Consider the following 19,096-nt stretch of genomic DNA (forward strand, 5'->3'; position numbering starts at 1 on the left):
CAATCACGTCATGGTTGAACTCAATTGAAGTCAATTACGAAACAAAGTCCCTTTTATAAATTCATAAAATTTACAGACTTTTCACGAGCTGCTTATGTTAACGCTTTTCAGATTTTCTTATTTACTTGTAATTAAACGAAATCATTCCCCTTAGGCTTTAATTTTCAATATTTAACTGTTATAATTTTATAATTTACATTACAGTATTTAATCCAACGAGAAACATAGGTTAAAATATTTAATTTTAGTTTCGATCGAAATATTCAAAATACGTTCGATATCTATTAGGCTTGTACCGATTATTTAACTTTGATAAGATAGAACTTAGTTAGTTTTAAGAGCGCGCGTCATTCTACTTTCTTCCACTAAGAAACCAAGGTACAACCTCCTCAATGTGGGTCAACGGTAAACACTTTCGTTAAAGGATCGTCGAAAATTTCGAATTCCTCTCTAACACCAGAGCCACTCGGTGCTGTCATATAATTATATTGGCCCATCCTCTCATAGGTCTAAAGAGGTATTGCTCTGGCCGCACGTACTATACTGTTAATTCTTCGGTAGTTAAATAAGCTTTCCATAAATATCATTCTTATAACTTTCCCTAGTCATGTTTAAGAATGAACAGGTATAACTTGCAGTACAATTTTATGAAACTTGCCGAGTAACGAAGAAAACAATAGAATAATAACAAAAACAATGATAACACGAACCAGAAAATATAGAAGAAAAAAAAATCAGAGGAGAGACACAGAAAGACTAGAATAATTTTATAGATAATTTACTGGATATATATAATATAACGAGTGGCATAGAAGCGATCATAATTTAATTATAATTAATAAGCCCACGATTTACGAATACTAGGTATAGGCGGCAGCATTGTTTTCATCTGGCACGGTAAAATATAATATATATATTTTATCTATTTTTTCATCGGACAATAGCGTAATCATATCAATCGTCGCTATATAAACGATCCGGGAAAAGTTACTAAAATTTGGATCATAAAAATTACAAGCGTAAAACAGTTTATTGAAATTGTGTTTTTTTCTTTTTCACAAAATGCTGCGAGTTTCAATTTTCCATTTCAGCTTTCCATTCGAGATTTTCATCCAAATTGACTGCTTATGCTGTTTATACGATCCGAAGTCTAGTCACTTAATTCTTCTTGTGTCCAAGAACTCGAATCGATTTCTTGGTTCGTCTGGACAAGCCTTTATAGTGCAATATATATATTATAGCTTATCAATAGTAAAATTGTTATCTTTCTTTTCAAATGCATCAAGCATTGTCAATGTAAAAGATACACTTAATAATTTATATAATTTTATATTATCTTATTGATTTGTCTACAATTCTAGGAACGGCTTAAAACTGCTATATATATATATAAGTTGCAATTGTTTCATTTGGTTTGTCGTTGACGAAAAATCTTGACGATAGTGACAAGAAACGTATTTTCAATTCAGCGCCGAAGATCATTCAGCGTTCAATCATACCGTGACGCGATAATTTACATTCTTGTGAAAGAAAGTTGCTTCGCGATCTCTTCTATTCGATGATGTCTCTTTCAGATCGAACTAGAGTCGGCAGATCGAAATTTATAATAAGTACAGAAAATTAATTTTCTTATTCGTTAACATTATACATAACACATAGTTTATACGGCAGTAATCCTGCTTTACCTTCTATTTCGAATCAATCAAAGTCTCAATTCGTCTCAAATTGCTTAATTTAATAAAATCAATTCCCTTTAATGGACTAAAACAATTATTCATTTTTTCAAAATACAATTATCCGATTAATCTTGATATTGAGAACTCTATTTTATTATTTTTAAAAATATATTGGAGTGAATTGATAAAAATTGATAATGCAATTTTAATTTCTTCAATACATATCTCATAGATACAAAGATAATAATTTGTCGAATCGTTTATCGTTTTTTTTTTTCTTTCAAATAGCTGATATGTATATCGTGCATTTGTTGCAATTTTTCCGTTATCGTATCAATCAGCGACAAGAAATATTCGTTCGTGATAAAACAGCAGTTTTATAATATTTATATTTATTTTCCTAATGGAGGAATTACGACTCTAGCAATGATTAAAAATTCCATAAACTTTCCAATGATCAATAAATTAATATTAATATTACAGTATATTATATCGCACTGAAATCTCTTATAGACAAATATTTTACTTTTAGCATTTATTATACAAATATTTATATAAGTTTTTTTTTTCGTTTTATATTTTCTTATTTCACGAACCACAATACAAGATAAATATATACTAGTCATCATTCCTACTTGCTAATGGTTACCCACGCCTCAATTTTCGTAGCACTATCATATTCAAGTTAATTGCTTGTTTTAGACGTCTATATTTCATTCTTATGCAATTTGTCTATTGAACAGAGCTGGATTATAAGTTCAATCCTCTATTTAAAGAGCTGAACAATTTTAATTGATTCCTGTAGGACTAATGTAGTCCCGGTCGACTAATTTATCATCAATTAGAAAAGTTTACCGCATTTAACAATCCCTCTATAACAGTCAGAAAATCACCTAATCATCTAAAATCATCGAGAAAATATATCAATTTGACCTTTCTGTTATATTTCGTATAACTGCTGAAAAATTTGTAACTTTACCAGTCATTAATTTCTCTTTAACTCAGAATTAGGGAATACTGTCGCGGCAGAAAAATTGAGCCAATAAGTGTTAGCTAAAAACATTTATAGAAAATAGGAATGTAGCATGGTCCTTACTAATTTGAATTTTATAATACTTATTTCATTATTCGAGTTAAATATAAACTACTGAAAAAAGTACGCCTTTAAACTTTGTAAGTGAACTACAATCTTATTTGTGTAGAGCGAGCATAATTGAATTGCTTCTAAATAATGGAAACTGAAAGAAAGTGACGATTATTCGAAGACTTTTTTTTACAAAATACTGTATGATGGATGACGATGAATCAGGCAAATTCTTAATTCTTAATTATCTTATCAGGCAAAGTCTTAAAGCGTAACCAGAAAAACTGTTGACTTAGAATAATAGAGAAAATTGTTTTTTATCTTCATAGCCACATTGGTTTTAGCAGGCTTAATTTTGCAATTAAAATGAAGTGATTAGAAATGTCGCTTTTATCGATACCAAATGTACGAGCAGTGAGAAATTTTGGCACGTGACTCGATTGAGTTATGTCCTACAATTGTTAGTATATTAGTCTCGAAACTGTATAATGAAGCAATTACAAAACACTAATCGCATATGCATTGTTATAATAATTTCATAGTTAGCAGTAAGCTTGTCCTGAATGCTTTAAGTTGTAAAATTTTATTACGTTAAAATAAATATACGTTCGCGAGGATGGATACATCTCTATAAATGATTTCTATATCAATGCGACACACTTTGACAAATGAAATGTACAATTATTAAGGTGATTACTCGTTTCGTAGGATAAACTGGAGCACGAACGAACAACGCTTATGGTTAAAAAAGAAATTGATAAATTCAGAGGTTAGTCAATATTCTGTGAGAAAGCTTATGCCTGTCTAAATACGAAAGGAAGACTATTCATAAACGAAAACATGATTACGAATACCGAGGTTGGTTAATTAAGATACATACGACTAACTTTACATTACAATAATTCGTTATCTCCTGTTTATATTCTATGTTTACACGAATTGAGTTTATTTTTACATAAATATAATATTTTTACATATTCTATATGGCCACTGTGTGTCACTCTTAAAGATCATTTCCCTACTCTCATCTTGCGCAAGTCTCTGAATTAACATTGTATACTTCCACTACCACTATATGCATAGCGTCGTTAAATAAGCCTAAGTCGTTTACGCAAATTTTTTTACCTCGAATGCGAAGTTACTACGCTACGAAATTTATGCTACTTCGTCGAGCATGTGCAGCTGTTGCATAAGTTTGTCCCGGTATGTTTTTCTTTTTCCCTCGAGCGGCATTCGAGTTATCCTATTCACTTTGAAAAGTTTCTCGCTTCTTTGTAGGAATGCGGCTAGCAACGTTTTTAAGCGCTGTATTCTCGCTTTAGCTATTACATCGTTTTGTAAAAAAAGTACGAAAATTACATCTACATTTGTACAACTTTCGTAAAAAATAATAGCCACATTATATTCAGCGGCTTAGGGGATTATGAAATATTATGCTAAAAAAGATTATCATCGGATACAAAGAACGCAGACGATTTACTGGCAGGGATTTACTTTTCCACTATTTTTCTTCGCGAATCCCCTTCCCCTAATCTCTTTTTCTTTTTTACACACTCTCTCTCTCTATCTCACACACTCACATACACACACACACACAACATACTCATAATAGTCTAAACACGGAGATATAATTATGAACGATGCAAAAAGTACACACTGATACAGCCTGTCTATCAGTCAAGTTCTATCACTCGGTGCGTTTTTCCATCAGTTATAAAAAAAAGAGCGTGATGTCGTTCTCGAATTGAAGACATTAAAACGTATTTAGGAAATTTGGTACGACCTGCAATATATTTAGCTATTTCAAAATTAATCGATATCGGTAAAACCCTTAGAAGAATGTTTAAAATATAAATTACACAAGGAATTGTTGCAATGTTTGAAAAATATCGTACCAATGGTAAATCATAACTTAAACAATAATCGCTGCTCTTAATCGCAACGAGAGAGAAAACGTTCAACGGAAGGTCGATCCTCCGATTAAAATTAATGCTGGTCACTGGCAAATCGTTGACTGAAATCCAAGAATGGACGGTGATGCGGATGTGAGAGGATCGGAAAAGCATGGGGAGGCCCCACCATCGAGTTTTGCTTTTTATGCCATAAAGAGAGGTATGGCGTGTGTGTCAGTGTGCGTCATTTGCCAGCAATCTGCCCTTCGTTCGGATTGCAATTCCAGCGTTAGTAGGCGATAAAACGGCGAAAGGATTCGTGGAGCAAAAGAATTCGTGATAAAACCGGTCGGTCCTTAGCATCGCTGGCTGTGCGGCCAGCGCGATTCTAAGCCTGGAAAATAACGTGTCTTTCCCATGATGGCATCTCTCTCTCTCTCTTTCTCTCTCTCTCTCTCTCTCTCTCTCTCTCTCATCAATGTTTATTAAAACAGGCCCTTTTTCTTGCTCTTCTTGTCCTTGCCATCGACCGTCCTGAAAGAATATTGCATACGTCAAATCCATCGTCAATCATCCACAATCCCCTCCCCCAACACCTCTTTCAATACACTGGGCAATTGAACTTTGTCTGTGTCTGCATAATCTATCTACTCTACACATTCGTATCCCGATTGATTAATCGAGTCGACAGTCGCAATCAATGCAATGCAATTTTGAGTATTTTTACAGAGTTATTCGTAAACTTTTAATAATTTTCTTTTTACGTTACAATCGTTAGCTCGCTATTTCTTTATTGAGATTTGCAAATTCAACAATTAATTCGAGTTTCAAATGGTTTTTGATCTATTGGAGCAAAAGGATAATGATTTCGAATAGTAAATTGAGATTTTTACTTGGTAAATGGTTAATACATAGCGGCGAAACTTTTCTATCTTATGGTCAATGCAGCGTGCATGTTGCAGCAAATCAATTTCTTTTCTTGTATGAATAAGCGAGGCATTGCAGATGATTAAACTAACACAGGAAGACGAAAATGGTTAGCGCACATATTCTGAAAAAGCATTATATATTTATTTGCCAAAATTTTTAGTAGTGAAATTAATAAACTATAATAATTTGTCAGTAATTAGTAGTGATACAAGACCATCCTCTGTCAAGCTGTCTGTTAATAAAAAAGAGAAGAATATTTATATACGTATAAAGTCTACATTATAAGAAAATTGGTAATAGGCGGTAAATGCTAAAAGAATAACAAAAAAATTACCAATAAAAATCTAGGCGCGTGGCAAAATAGACAGCTTGCTTAGAGTTTACAATAATAAAGTGATGCTCGATCGGTAGTTTGAAGAGTAAGGAACGCCTGGTTGCATCTAATTACATACGTTCAAAAATTCATGGATATTGCGTTTGTAAGTATTGCATTGTATTTGTTGACATTATAAAAGATCGTGCCAAAGTACACCAATAATCTTAATACTAGGCTGTAGGGTATACGTCAAATAAAACTGGTAAATTACGCCATACAATTCAATATTCAGATGCAATCTTCCAAGCCTATCGTCACTTCAATCGCAATAAAAATATTGATATTCAAATACCAAACCTCTAAGTAAATGCAAGCACACCTCGCGAGAGCAACGATTAAGATAGTCGAGCCGTTGCCAATTACCAACCACTGGACTCTTTCATAAACAATACCCAATCGTACAATACTAAGATAAAAGTGAGGATCGAATCACGAGATTCTTTCTCCACGATATTTGAGAGTGAGATCAATAGAAATTAAGTGAAATTTTTAAGGCGTTCCAAGCTTTGGGTATTTTTCACATTGCAAAGATGAAGCTGCGTAAAGCAAGGCCGGATTTTGAGATATATGTACATTGTTCTGTATTATTTCATTGATTAAAGTGCACAAAAATGTGTAAAATCTCTCGATTAAGTAATAGTCCGGTACACAAAAAGTGAGGAATTCGCAATTTGTTGAAGAGAGGCTTCTTTAGTCTGCAATTAAATGTAAATTCTACAACATGAATTAAGGATGCTCGGGATGCTGTATGGGGTTCTCTTGAGGTGATTTGAAACTGGTGTGACGGCGAAGGAGACTTCCTATTCCTCGGGATCCCCTCAACGTACCCCCTCCACCTGCAGATCCGTCGGACGACATGGATCCCGTCCTAAATCAGGGACACCCGGATATCGTATACACACAACGAACAAACAACAAGCGCAGGCTTTAACATTATACATTCGTCTGAGAAAGCTCCTCAAACAGCACAAATATTTTTCAACGATCACCCAACTAAATATCCATTCTTTGGCTTCGAAGAGAAAATGTAGCTACGAAACGTTCTGCGCTTTAGTCGCTATATATTAAAATATTATTATCTATATTTGGTAAAATTAATAATTATCTACGAGGAAAAAGCTCTTAAAACTCTCTTTTGTCTTGGGCCTTAGATGGATATTCGGTAGACGATTGTTCATTTTTTTTTGTATTGTTTGAATAGAGAAGAAGAATTATTGATTATTTTTAATGCATTGAGCAGATACTCCGAAAGAATTACCGCAGTTAAAATTCCCATTTCCTACTATTGTTAGTCCAAATAGATTCACCGACGTTTCTTGTCAATGGATAATAATTTGGCATAATTGTATCAAACGATAAATTTATATTCTATAGCGAAAGAAATTAATTTTAAAAACACTAATAGCAGTGATTAAAGTCCATTTTAGTCAAAAATCAGAATGAACAGTAATATTAATGTTAATATTGAGAAATGGCTCTTTTAACAATGATTCTAATTATACCATAATTTTGAATGAATTATGCGTTGCCTTAAATGCTATGCTACGTATGTGTAATGTGATGATGTTTTGATTTAAATAAGCAGTTGATACTGATTTCAATGGTCATGAAATTTTTTATTAAGCTATTTTCTTATTTATTCACTTGCCTTTTATAAAGACGAAAAAACTGCCTGTGTGCATCATAAAAAAGATAATAAATTATATAATAAATAAGATAATTAAGTACGTATATATGTTAAGTATATATACAATAAAACTAAATAATTAAATGAGAATAAACTACAGGAGTAGTTAAACAACCGTTGAAAATTTTGTGCTAGTTGTAATTTGCTAGTAGCAACAGCATTTAATCAACATACATATATATAATAAACATCGTTAAGTAGATATTATTAAAAAAAAAATGAATTAATTATCTTTAAAAAGTGCTAAGCCATAAAAGTAATTTCTTGTTAATTTTAATCAAGCTTGTATAAGCAATTGCCGTTCTCGTCTACGTTATTAACCATTATTGACAACTTCCTGCTATTTAAATTAAAGCGTTTAAACTACAACTAAATCTTGCAGTATTAAAAAATTTCAATCTAGGACAATCCTACTAAGAATACGATAAACAATAGTAAACGATATTACTAGAAGTATTGGCAAATACATGCAACTAAAAATGCAAATTTTGTACTATTATATCAGTTTTATAAGTTACGCATGAACAAAAGAAATGCAGAGTTTATCAAAAGTACTATACTTCCTATAAAGATCATTAATTTTACGACCATTTTGCATGAAAAGATCTTTTCTCCTTTTCTAATTTAAATAACAAATAAATACATGAAATGCTAAGATCAATGAAATTTTCTTCTAATCTAAAAAACCTTTTATTGCTTACTGGTCAAAGTTCATTTCTTTAAAAAAAAATAGACTTCATTTACGAGTCTCCCTGGAATTATTCTTCTACATGAAAATATTAGAAAACAACGAAAATCAAATTACATTTTTCCAATGTATTTACAAAAGTAAAGGAAAAGACAAGAAATAGAAAAACATTGACTTACTCTTTTGAATTAGCTTCCAAACTACGTCTACGTAATTCTTCAATACTGTGTCCAGTCTGCAATTCCCATGCTGCTTTTTCAGCCTCAAAAGCTCGTCTCTTTTCTTCCAACTCTCTTACTTGCTGTTCTAATGACCAACGCATTTGTTCGTGCCGTCGTTGCAACTATAACAGGAAATTAATTGACATAAATTGATCGCTTCGTTCAATAAATGGCAACGTGATGTTAATTCTTAAGAAGTTCTTCGTTTACACACCTCAGCCTCTGAGTCTTTAATCTTCTGTTTCTTCTCTCGAACTTTCATTTCAAATACCTGTTCCATTTCTATTTCCATCTTTTTCATTTTATTGTCGTGTTCGCGCTTCTCCTCTTCAAGCTGAGCTAAAGGATTCCTGTGAAAAAATTATAAATCGTTAATTAAACTCTAATGAAATAAAGTAAAAATAACATCTAACATGTAGGTTACACAAATGTACCATATAATTCATACACTTGTGTTAATGAAGTGACTAACTGCCCTCATTCTTTTATTATTTTTAGCTACAACGGCTGTGTATAACAAGTATAATAATTGTATTGTTCTAAATCTTTAGCATTTCGTTTGAAAGCTAACTAATATTATACTAGTCATTATTTTGAATGAGTACTAATAATGCCTTAAAAAACCTGCAAAAAATTTGTTGCATGCCAAACATTTTGAAAAAAATTGCAAATATAAAAGAAGGAAATGCTCCGATAATAAGCAAAGAATATTTACTCCAAATGCTATATATTATGAACATAGAGATGACGCAACGGTATATTTAGTAGCTTAAAACTAAACTAAAAAGCAATTAGAATGCTACACGGCACTGCAAATGAAATTACACAATGCTTAAAGGCCACTTTGCTTTTTTAAGTATCTGTACTTTAGATCTACCAAGGTTCAAAAAACTCAGAGGTTTTTTTAAGATAATTTTATAAATATACTCTTTTAAGAAACTGTAGAATTGCAAACGATTTAAAGTAAAAATGTTAAAATCACAGTTTCTTAATGCATTCAATTAGATTGCATCTGAGCTTAATAAACGCTAAATTGATCTTGACAAGGCTTGTGCACACAAAATAATAATACAAGATTTCAGCCTTACTGCGGAACTTACCACACTGTCATGAAACTGTTCATCACTCCTGGGGTGCACAAACTAACCAATAAGAAATCAGCATTAAAATTTAAAAAGGAGCAAAACAATATAACGTAATGTTTTACCGTCAAGTTCAGAAACTATTTTTGTAGACTTAACGAGGGTTCCAAGTTTAATTTAATCTACAAAAAAACCTGTTGATCTCATTTATATTTTGCATGCACAAGCTTATCTTTAAGTGTTTCAAAGTGAAGATAATTTCTAACACAAGCTATACACGTTTTTCCTAATTCTATTACATTGTACAATTTTGTGCTCATGGATCGCTACGTATTTAAATTTCGCTTTGCCATTGTTTAGTAATATTTTTAGTAAAATATAATTTACGAACTCACTTGTTGGAAACTTTTGTAGGTTTTCCATCGACACCAAGGCCAGCTAAAGTACGACACCGGAAATTTTCATAATGCACATTATTCGTTACATCTTTTAAATCCTGTAAGTGCGTCCTGACGACCATGTTTCGTAAAGCTATGAAATCGCAGTGCTCCAAATTCTCAACTATAAGAAGCAATCAATGCTTTATAGTCAAACAAATGTTTATATTACATTTTTAGGAATATTTGTGATAGAATACCTTCAGCAACACCCCACGGATATTTTCTACCTCGCACTTTCTTCCCATCATGCTCAACTACCGTATTAGCACCCACTACGGCGAAAGGTACCCTGTCCCTCAAAATTTTATGCAACTTATTTTCTTCCTCTTCCTCTATCTCAGGAAACTCATATATTTTAATTTTATGCTGTGCTATTTCATTTAAAATCTTTAAAAAAAAAACGATGTATTAATTTTCATAAACACAACTATGTTATTTTGCTTTACGGCAACAATTCTTATTTCTGCTTACTTGTTTTTTAAAATGAGCGCATTCGTCTGGCGTCATGGTATCGGCTTTCGCTATTACGGGTATAATATTAACTTTGTCATGAAGGCGCTGCATAAATTCCACATCCAGTGGTTTTAAGCCGTGGCCCGAGGGTGCGACAAAGTACAAACAGCAGTGCACTCGACTATCTGGAATTTGTCGTCTCACCACACGAGACTCAGCGTTAAGGAACTCTTCATATTTTGACTCTATGTATTCTATGACTGGCATCCAGCTGAAATGCACAATTTTGTTTTCGTTAAATTTATAATGACTGCTCATATTTAAAAAACATAGGTAGATATATCTTTACCAATTACTGTTGTCGACAGCATCGCCAAATCCTGGTGTATCGACTACCGTTAATGTGAGGTTTACGCCATTCTCCTTTAATAATACTTTGCTTGTTTCCACAGCAACAGTCTTTTTCACTCTAAGACTAGGCCCAGGATATTCCGAGCTGTATATATCCGCCAAGAACATCGAATTTATTAAAGTTGACTTTCCAAGACCGGACTCTCCTACAAAAAATTATTTCAAATTATGATTCAGTATACTATAAATTTATCATACCATACTTTACATGCGAGCGGCTTTATCGAATTTTATCAAAATTTATGCTATACGATTTTCTGCCAATGTCAGTAAAAAATGCGTCAATTGCTAAAAAGCTCGTATTACCAGGAAATACAAGAATTCTCGTATCGAATAATACAAGCGAAGAGTAAGGGAATTGAGAGTCACTGACAGTGAAAAGGGTCCTTACGATATTAGAAGGAAAACGAAATGTGCACGTGTCCAACAGATGGGAAGGTTTACAAAGCAACGCCCTTGTTGAAATTGACATATACACATTCGATAAATTCATCCAATAGTGTGCTCCTCATTGTTAAACGTACAATTAAAACTTCTCACATCTAAATAAGACTCTTACACACATCCCGATATTCTCTATTACTGTATGCAATAACAAAATTACTAACCAACGACCATAAGGGTAAAATCAAAGCCTTTTTTCACAGCTTTACGATAGACTTGATTGGGAAGATTGGCAAAGCCAACATAGCCATCGAGCTCCTTGGATTTGGTGAGCGGAGTTGGCCTAATATGGTGCGGAATGCTCTGTTCCTTGTTACTGATTTCATTCCGGGATGACTCTCGTTTATTGCTATCCTCTGATGAATCATTTTGGGAATTGAGAATGGTAGTGGTAGGCAATCTGGGTTTAGTCGTTGCAGTGACAGAAGCATAAACAGCCGCAGTGCCAGACATTGGCTGTGGCTGAACAGGCAAGACCGTTGGCGAAGTCAGCGTTGCTGAAGTGTTAGTCGTCGTGGTTGTACTCGTGGTTGACGAGGTGGTCACCGACGATGGAGTTTGCTGTTGCGATGGTGGCTGAGGCGGTGGAACCGATGGCACTGCTGGCGGAGAAATTACTCCACTTTCGCCCTTGAAAAACAGCTCTCGCTTTGTCTGAATCTGAAATTAAAAATATCATCAAACTTCTGACAACTTTTTTAACTTTTCATTACACCAATAAATTTCAAAATAGATATTCTATTATATATCAATTTCCGTGTAATAATTTTATAAACATCAAAGATAAACTACAAAATATAACATTGTTGCTGAATATTTACTCCAAAAAAACTTTAAATAAAACTGAAATCAGACGATGGTTTTTCAGGTACTGGATTGTTAGTTTAATTTAGAATGGTAACAGATGATTGGATATTTGCATTGTTACGACCAATCAACAGCCAGAAATCCAAATTCAACAAATGAAAAAGCATCGTTTGTTCAGTGCTCGAGTATTTTTGAATCAACAGCGAATGTATTCTGACTTGTGTTGCAGTATTAATTCTAGCAATAATGATTTTATAAAAAAAGCCTATGGTGGAATGCTGGAGGGATATTTTTTAAAAAAAGAAAGAAAAATAAAGCTGGAGGAGTGAGTTGTTAGATTCGTGCTGTTGCCAATGCCAACAGAAGGCATTTGAGAGAGCTTGCCTCCCCCAAGTTCACTTATGAGCGTGCAGACTATGCTCTGTTGTTCCTCCACTTTCGATGACGTCACTTGATCTCTCATGCTCGCATTGTCCTATTCGCTGCGTCTACCCCAAATCGTAAATTTTTGCTCGAAGCGTACGTAGTTAGTCTTCCTTTCAGCTTTTCACGCGGCTTAAAAACACACTGAATATTGCCCAACACTTTCAAAATATTCTCTTTATAAATATTATTCTGAATTTAAACGAACTTTACAAAAAAAAAGCTAAAATCTATTTATTTACAGATATTCTGTCGATCAATCAAGCTCCAAGTATAATCTTCAGTAATCTACTTCTATACAATGACAGAATAGAACCTTCTGAATTTAATTTAAATTTCCAAGTAACTGAATTTGAAGTTTCAAAAGTTTCAGTAGTAATGACTGTTTCGGTATTCATTCACTGCGATTGCAGGCTAAATTAAAATGCAAATACAACTTTAGGTTTATGAATAGACTATGAGAAAATCGTGTGGGTCCAATGCAAGGAATTAATCGCTTTGAGGTTTGCTCGTATTATTGAAAGGTGGTAATAATCCGAAATAATCTCTTTGTAAAGAGTGGAATTCTAAAGCGATCTTGAATCTTTCTTCCGTATATTATGTTTGCATACGGTGAGTGTTGACATTTCTTACATTACGGTGAATGTATCGTGCCAAGAATGAATCGATAGAATTTCTCTCTCTCTCTCTCTCTCTCTCTCTCTTTCAACCCTCGTTCTAGTCCAAGCACGATTGTATCTTTTCCACGCGGGAGTGGAATATCAAGTAATCAATAAAACTATTACAAACTATTCCAAATACACGTTTAAGCGTGATTTAAAGAATCTCTTTAAACGAAAATAAACAAACTAAAATGTAGAATTGAATTAAGCAATCACTCAAAGCCATATTACATAAAAAAATTAATAAAAACCGCCGAATAACAATACTCTAGAAGTTTAAAAATTAATAACAGAAATTACTGCAAAAGCCTCGGCAAAAACAGTGATACACGATTGCTTGTTTACATATGTTGTTGCATAAAAATTAACATCTCCGAGTAACAATACTCTAAAAATATAAAAAACAAAAATTAGTCCAAAAACAGGGATACAGGTTACATATTACATTGTTACATACGAATTAACATCTCCGAGCAACAATACTCCAAATTTATACAAATCAAGAAGCGAAATTATTCCAAGAATAGTAACACACTGTTACTTATTACATCGACGGTTCGATAATTCATTTTATTAACATCAATCGAGCAGCACTTCCGGCCGGAAGTCAGAGCCAAGACGTACAACGGGTGGTTGCCATACGAAGACGAATATTGCACGTAAAGCATATCAATTGTAACCATTGAAACGAACAAACTGCCTGCGGTCATTGATACCATTGTGCTGGCTATTTTCAATTGACCTGCCTCCTAATAATAAGTGGCCCAACACTCTCTTAGCAATTTTAGCTTTGTTGCGTGCACATATCATCAGCTGTAAATTGAAATCAGTCGAGTGATTTCACTCTCTCAATTGTCCTCGTTAATTCAGCTGTTCAGACTGACATAACTTCACAGTATAAACGCTTTAATTCATTCGCAACAATTTCCCTCTTCTCTCATTATTTCTTTCTTTCTGATTCTCTCGTAACTTTCTAAATAAATAACTTGGTAACTGCCGAACATATTTTCATTCGTATATCCAATTACGACTAATAATACAGTTGTGTTGGATTTGCATTAACTTTTTCTTTTGTTTACATTGTTTGGTAATCAAAAGCTTGATTTCACAAAAATTTCTGAGTTTAATCTTGCATGGTGAATATCCGGCGATTTTAGAAACCAGTTTTTTATTGAACTTAAATACTTCATTTGCAGCAACGTTTTCCACACTTGACATTTCTATTTGGCAGTCCATGCTTAATTTCATCGAAATTCTGTGCCTTTAACCTTCCGGGTAAATATCCAATGCTTTCGGCTCCAAAGTTTTTTAAACGAGCTTAAATATTGAATTTGAAGCAACGTTTTGCATACTTGACATCCTTATTCGCTGCTCCTATGCTTAATTTCAGCGAAAAACTCTCTGGTGTTAACCTTGTGAGATGAAAAGCAGACTTTTCAGGATCCAAATGTTCTTATTGAACTTAAATGTTTACATTTACAGCAACGTGTTTTCCATTCTTTTCAACCTTATTTGACACTCGTACATTTTTAATTTCACAAAAACTCAGTGACTTTAACCTTCCGAGTAAATATCCAATGTTTTTTAACCAAACTTCAATATTGAATTTGCAGCAATGTTTCCCACACATTACAACTTTGTTTGCTACTCCTATGCTGAATTTCAACAAAAAGCTCTGTAACGTTAACCTTGTGGGTAAATATCCAATGTTTTCAGCATCCATTTTTTAACCAAGCTTAAATATTTCATTCGCAGCAACGTTTTCCACACTTTGCATCCTTATTCGGTGCTCCTATGCTCAATTTCAGCGAAAAACTCTGTGACGTTAACCTAGCGGGGTGAATAGCTGGCGCTTTCAGGATCCAACTTTTCTTATTGAACTTAAATATAGCATGGCCCTCCATGTGTGCCTATTCTTAGAACGAACTTCTTATTACGGGGACCTTCAAATTTACAGCGTTGAAAGCCTGAGCAGACGGTGTAATTTAGTCTTTTCATCCATTTAACGAAATTCAACAGCTTTTCCCACTCTTTGAATAAATTAGGAGTTTATTAAGTGTTTTTTCGCCTGGCTCGAGGGCTCCCTGATGAAACGCATATTCAGAAAGCTTATAAATAGCGATGCCCAAATTAATGCTGGAGAAAGAAATCTTTGATGCATCAAGGATTGATCGTTTCTATTCAGCATGGACCAGAAAGAGCGTCTTCGTTGTGAATCGAGATCTAACGAGTTTTTTTTAAAGCTTATAATTTCTACGGAAACAATTCAAGCGTTATTCGAGCGCACGAGAAACCATGTGCACGTTTCCTCGTATCGATATCATCAGTGATCTCTCTCGGTCGCCCTCCGTCGTTTATATCAATTATTGCGCAAATGGAGAAGTTTACAGCGTTGCAAATCTAAATTAATGTTACAATTACACGACAATTTTCCTCAACCTGGTCTTCCCAGAAACGACATTTTCTCGAATTCGTATTAAACGAGCAAAGCTGCATTATTGATCGTGTTATAATACGAGGATTAAAACTATGAAACAAAAATAAAGATTAAGAAAATAACAGAGAATATTAAAAATATTCGACAGCGTTTTTAAGGTAAACATTTTTTGATCTAGTGGTCCGACACTAATATCTCTACTATATAATTTTGTGTAAATTTCTTTTTATTAAAGAAGAACACGAAACTGTTAAATTAATGTAATAATTATTGTACAAAGAGCCTACAAAATTAATAAACTCGGAAAATAATTTTGAGTTAAAATTTAAAAAGTTTTTCCACAAGATTTCTTAATAGAAACAATGTTTTATTCAAAAACTTTGAAAATTTTCTTAAAACTAGTCCCTCCCCCAACCTCACTTCTCTTTAAACCTAATTTCTTAACTTTCTCAATGTTAACCATAAGAAAAACTCGCTTCTATTCTTAAAAAATCTCAGATCTAGCAATTTTGCAATCACTGAAAATTGACAGCAATTAAATTTAATTCCTGAAAATAAAGATTCTCGAGTCAAGTATTTTGCGTTATTTACTGCAACAAATAGCAATATAAAAAAAAACAGAAATATTGAATGAAAAGTTTAGTTTTGTGCTTTGAACGATCGATTTTGAAGTTCTATTGGGAAAAGGGTGGAGGTGGGGGGGTGGGGGGGGGGGGTTAGGCGTTAGGTTAGGGTGGAATAGGAGGAGGAAGGGGGGGGTGGGGTGGTCTTACCGAGGTGTTATCGCCATTGGGTTTTTCACTGTCGCGAATCCTCTGCCGAAAAGCGAGTCTGTCAATATCCCTGGTGAGTCTTTCAGTGGGGTTGCTACCGTTGGAGCCGGCGTTGAAGCTCGACGTGTATTTTGGCAACGTTGGTGGTGGCATTTGCCTCGGTTTATCGCGATTTAAAGCAGAAATGCCGCTGTAGAGGAAGGAGCTGTTGTTGGCAGTGCTTCTAGAAGCCGACGACACGCCTCCTGCGATCAGAGGTTTCACCCCGTTGCTTTGGATGCCGGCTGAACCATTTTGATTATTTTCGCTCGACATCGCAACGTTTCCACCACCACTTCTTTCTGTCTTTATCTGTCTCCCTAGCGCTCCCTTCCCCTCTCTCACTCCCTCTTGTTTACTCTTGACTCGACCCAAACGAGTCAATTCCAAATGCTAACTTGCAACAAGCGTGTCTCCGTTGATACTACAGAGAATCAACGGCAAATGTGATCTGGATTCACACCGTTTGCAATTATTTGCTTAGGTTGATGCTTCGAAACCTCTCTCTCTCTCTCTCTCTATCTCTTTTTACCTCCTTTTCTTGTAAATTTCGATCATCCGTAGCGGTATTTCGATACTGAAAAAATCTTTTTTTCATTACTTGACCTTAATTTGGCGGGAATTTATCCCTTCTCTCTCTTTCTCTTTGATATTGCTTCCTTTTTTGTCTCAAATCTGGTATGTTTTGTTAGTGTAAGTAAAAATTTATAGTTGGTAATTTTAGTGTATGTAAAATTGTTAGGGAATTAATTAATAATGTGCTTAAATAGGAATTTTTATTTCCATTTTACGCTACGATGAGTTTATAAAAATCTTCATAGTTTATAATCAATGATACTTGACTGATAAAGTTTATCTTTTGGCTGTATTCTCAATAATGTGACAAAAGACAAAGCATTGTTAAAAGTATATGTGAAACATAATTGCTATAGATCAAACGTTGTTAAGATGATTTGTAGGATATTTTGTCTTTACGTTTGCCTAATTCATTAGATGAAAAGATTCAGTACTTAGAACGACAAATATTGAATTTACCGAACGTAATTTGAGGCATTGACCTCCCTCTATTGTAATTTGCTTTCAGCTTTGTCAACGTTCATTTACGCGTCGATTGTAAACACTTTGTTGTTAAAGGTGGTACGACTTTAAATCTCGTTTAGAAATTATACCGAATATAATACTCTATCACCGCGTTCCTATATGTGCTGGTTTTACTCAACTACAAAAAATGGTATGTATGTGAAATGTCAGCAAGAAAAAAAGTGAAAAAAAAAATTGGCACTAATTTCGTTGAGAAATAATCACAAATAAAATTTTATCGCGCATTGTTTCTATACTAGTTTACTCACAAGTTGAAAAACAATGTGTAAACAATTGCAAGCGAGAAAACGTCAGCGGTAAAGAAAATACTGAAATAAAAAGATTTGCGTGTTTGATTGAACACACAAGTGCTATCGATGGGTGTGGGTCCGGGTATGTACATGGGTACGCCTACACACGATAAAAAGTCAATGAAAAGCCATATCACGTTCCAGAAGGACATAATATAAAGTTACTGACAAACGTACAATTGTCTTGAAGCAACTGAATGCATGTGCTTCACTTTTATGAATACAATGCGATCAACTGTCGAGAAATGTTTGGCCTGTGCTCTGTCTCGTTGTGTGTATTAAGCATAACATACACATGTATAGTATACAAATACATATATATTGTTCTTGGTCAATCAATCATGACTTAACTATTAAAAATGGAATATTTAAGAATAATAGCAGGCTAAATACAACATTATTTATATTCAATATATTTATCCGATCAAAAAACTTGACTTGAAACCAAAGAGGAAAGCCAAAGTGAGAAAGAGAGAGTCAAATTATTCGGTTATCAGCACTATTACAGGAAAAAGAAGCCGCTGTCCAAGTACGTGTATGTTGTTTGCGGATTCACGAACACTGCCGATGATTCACATCGTCGCTGGGCCGGCAGAATATAACCACATTCACTCTCACTTTTCTGCTGTTCATTGTCTCAATGGACCTTTTATTGCTCACCCCCGAAACGACGCCGTACTTTTTTTTTTTCGCACAACGACTAAGACAGGGAGAAGGGTGAGGACGATGGGTGAATAGCGGCCTTTTTAATTATTGTAATAGGCAATTTTCCATGGAGTAGAAAAATGTCACGGAAAGGTATTGAAAACATGGACCGTGAGATACGGAAAAGCCACTTGAACGATGAGCCCTCGCTCGGATATCCTGAGATTTACTGAGCACCAATCGCGACGTTACTGTACGACACTGTACGAGCGAACGAACCAACAAATAACAAGCGAGGACCACGCCTGAAGTGACTATACTGGGACGGGACTGTACTGACTGTACTGCATCCCCGTGCGAAGAGAAACAACGGCAACTTTTGAGTTAAATAAGCCAAGCAACTGAGAGAGACGTGAGCCGAGAATGTCGAGAACTACCTCTGTCATGCCATCTGCCTGACTGCTCTACAAGGTGGGGGAGAGGGTGCAGGAAAAGAGGGGGAAGAAGCTAACCCCTCGTTTTCCGCCAATACCTC

General features: G+C 34.3%; 1 protein-coding gene across 7 annotated transcripts; it reads right to left on the reverse strand.

Annotated features, from left to right (window-relative positions):
* Positions 1 to 245: 245 nt before the first annotated feature.
* Positions 246 to 18,989, reverse strand: pnut (septin 7-like protein pnut). 7 transcript variants are annotated; one of them, XM_066728894.1, is made up of 13 exons: positions 18,423 to 18,989; positions 16,487 to 17,102; positions 11,549 to 12,044; positions 10,879 to 11,086; positions 10,548 to 10,800; positions 10,274 to 10,463; positions 10,032 to 10,197; positions 9,655 to 9,696; positions 8,769 to 8,904; positions 8,513 to 8,676; positions 8,347 to 8,411; positions 7,607 to 7,630; positions 6,748 to 6,826 (listed from the first exon to the last, which is right to left on the reverse strand). In XM_066728894.1, exons 2-11 carry the CDS (start codon positions 16,799 to 16,801, stop codon positions 8,357 to 8,359), a joined length of 2,025 nt encoding a protein of 674 aa, XP_066584991.1. In that variant the 5' UTR covers positions 16,802 to 17,102; positions 18,423 to 18,989; the 3' UTR covers positions 6,748 to 6,826; positions 7,607 to 7,630; positions 8,347 to 8,356. The 7 variants fall into 7 exon arrangements, with proteins under 7 accessions (XP_066584990.1, XP_066584992.1, XP_066584993.1 ...); XM_066728893.1 differs by lacking the exons at positions 6,748 to 6,826; positions 8,347 to 8,411 and adding an exon at positions 246 to 5,186; XM_066728890.1 differs by lacking the exon at positions 8,347 to 8,411 and having other exon boundaries at positions 5,241 to 6,826.
* Positions 18,990 to 19,096: the final 107 nt, after the last annotated feature.

This window comes from Prorops nasuta, unplaced genomic scaffold (genome assembly GCF_024137725.1).
Source record: "Prorops nasuta isolate Cenicafe-Biocafe unplaced genomic scaffold, Cenicafe_Pnas_1.2 PNAS00006, whole genome shotgun sequence".
NCBI classification, from domain to species: domain Eukaryota; kingdom Metazoa; phylum Arthropoda; class Insecta; order Hymenoptera; family Bethylidae; genus Prorops; species Prorops nasuta.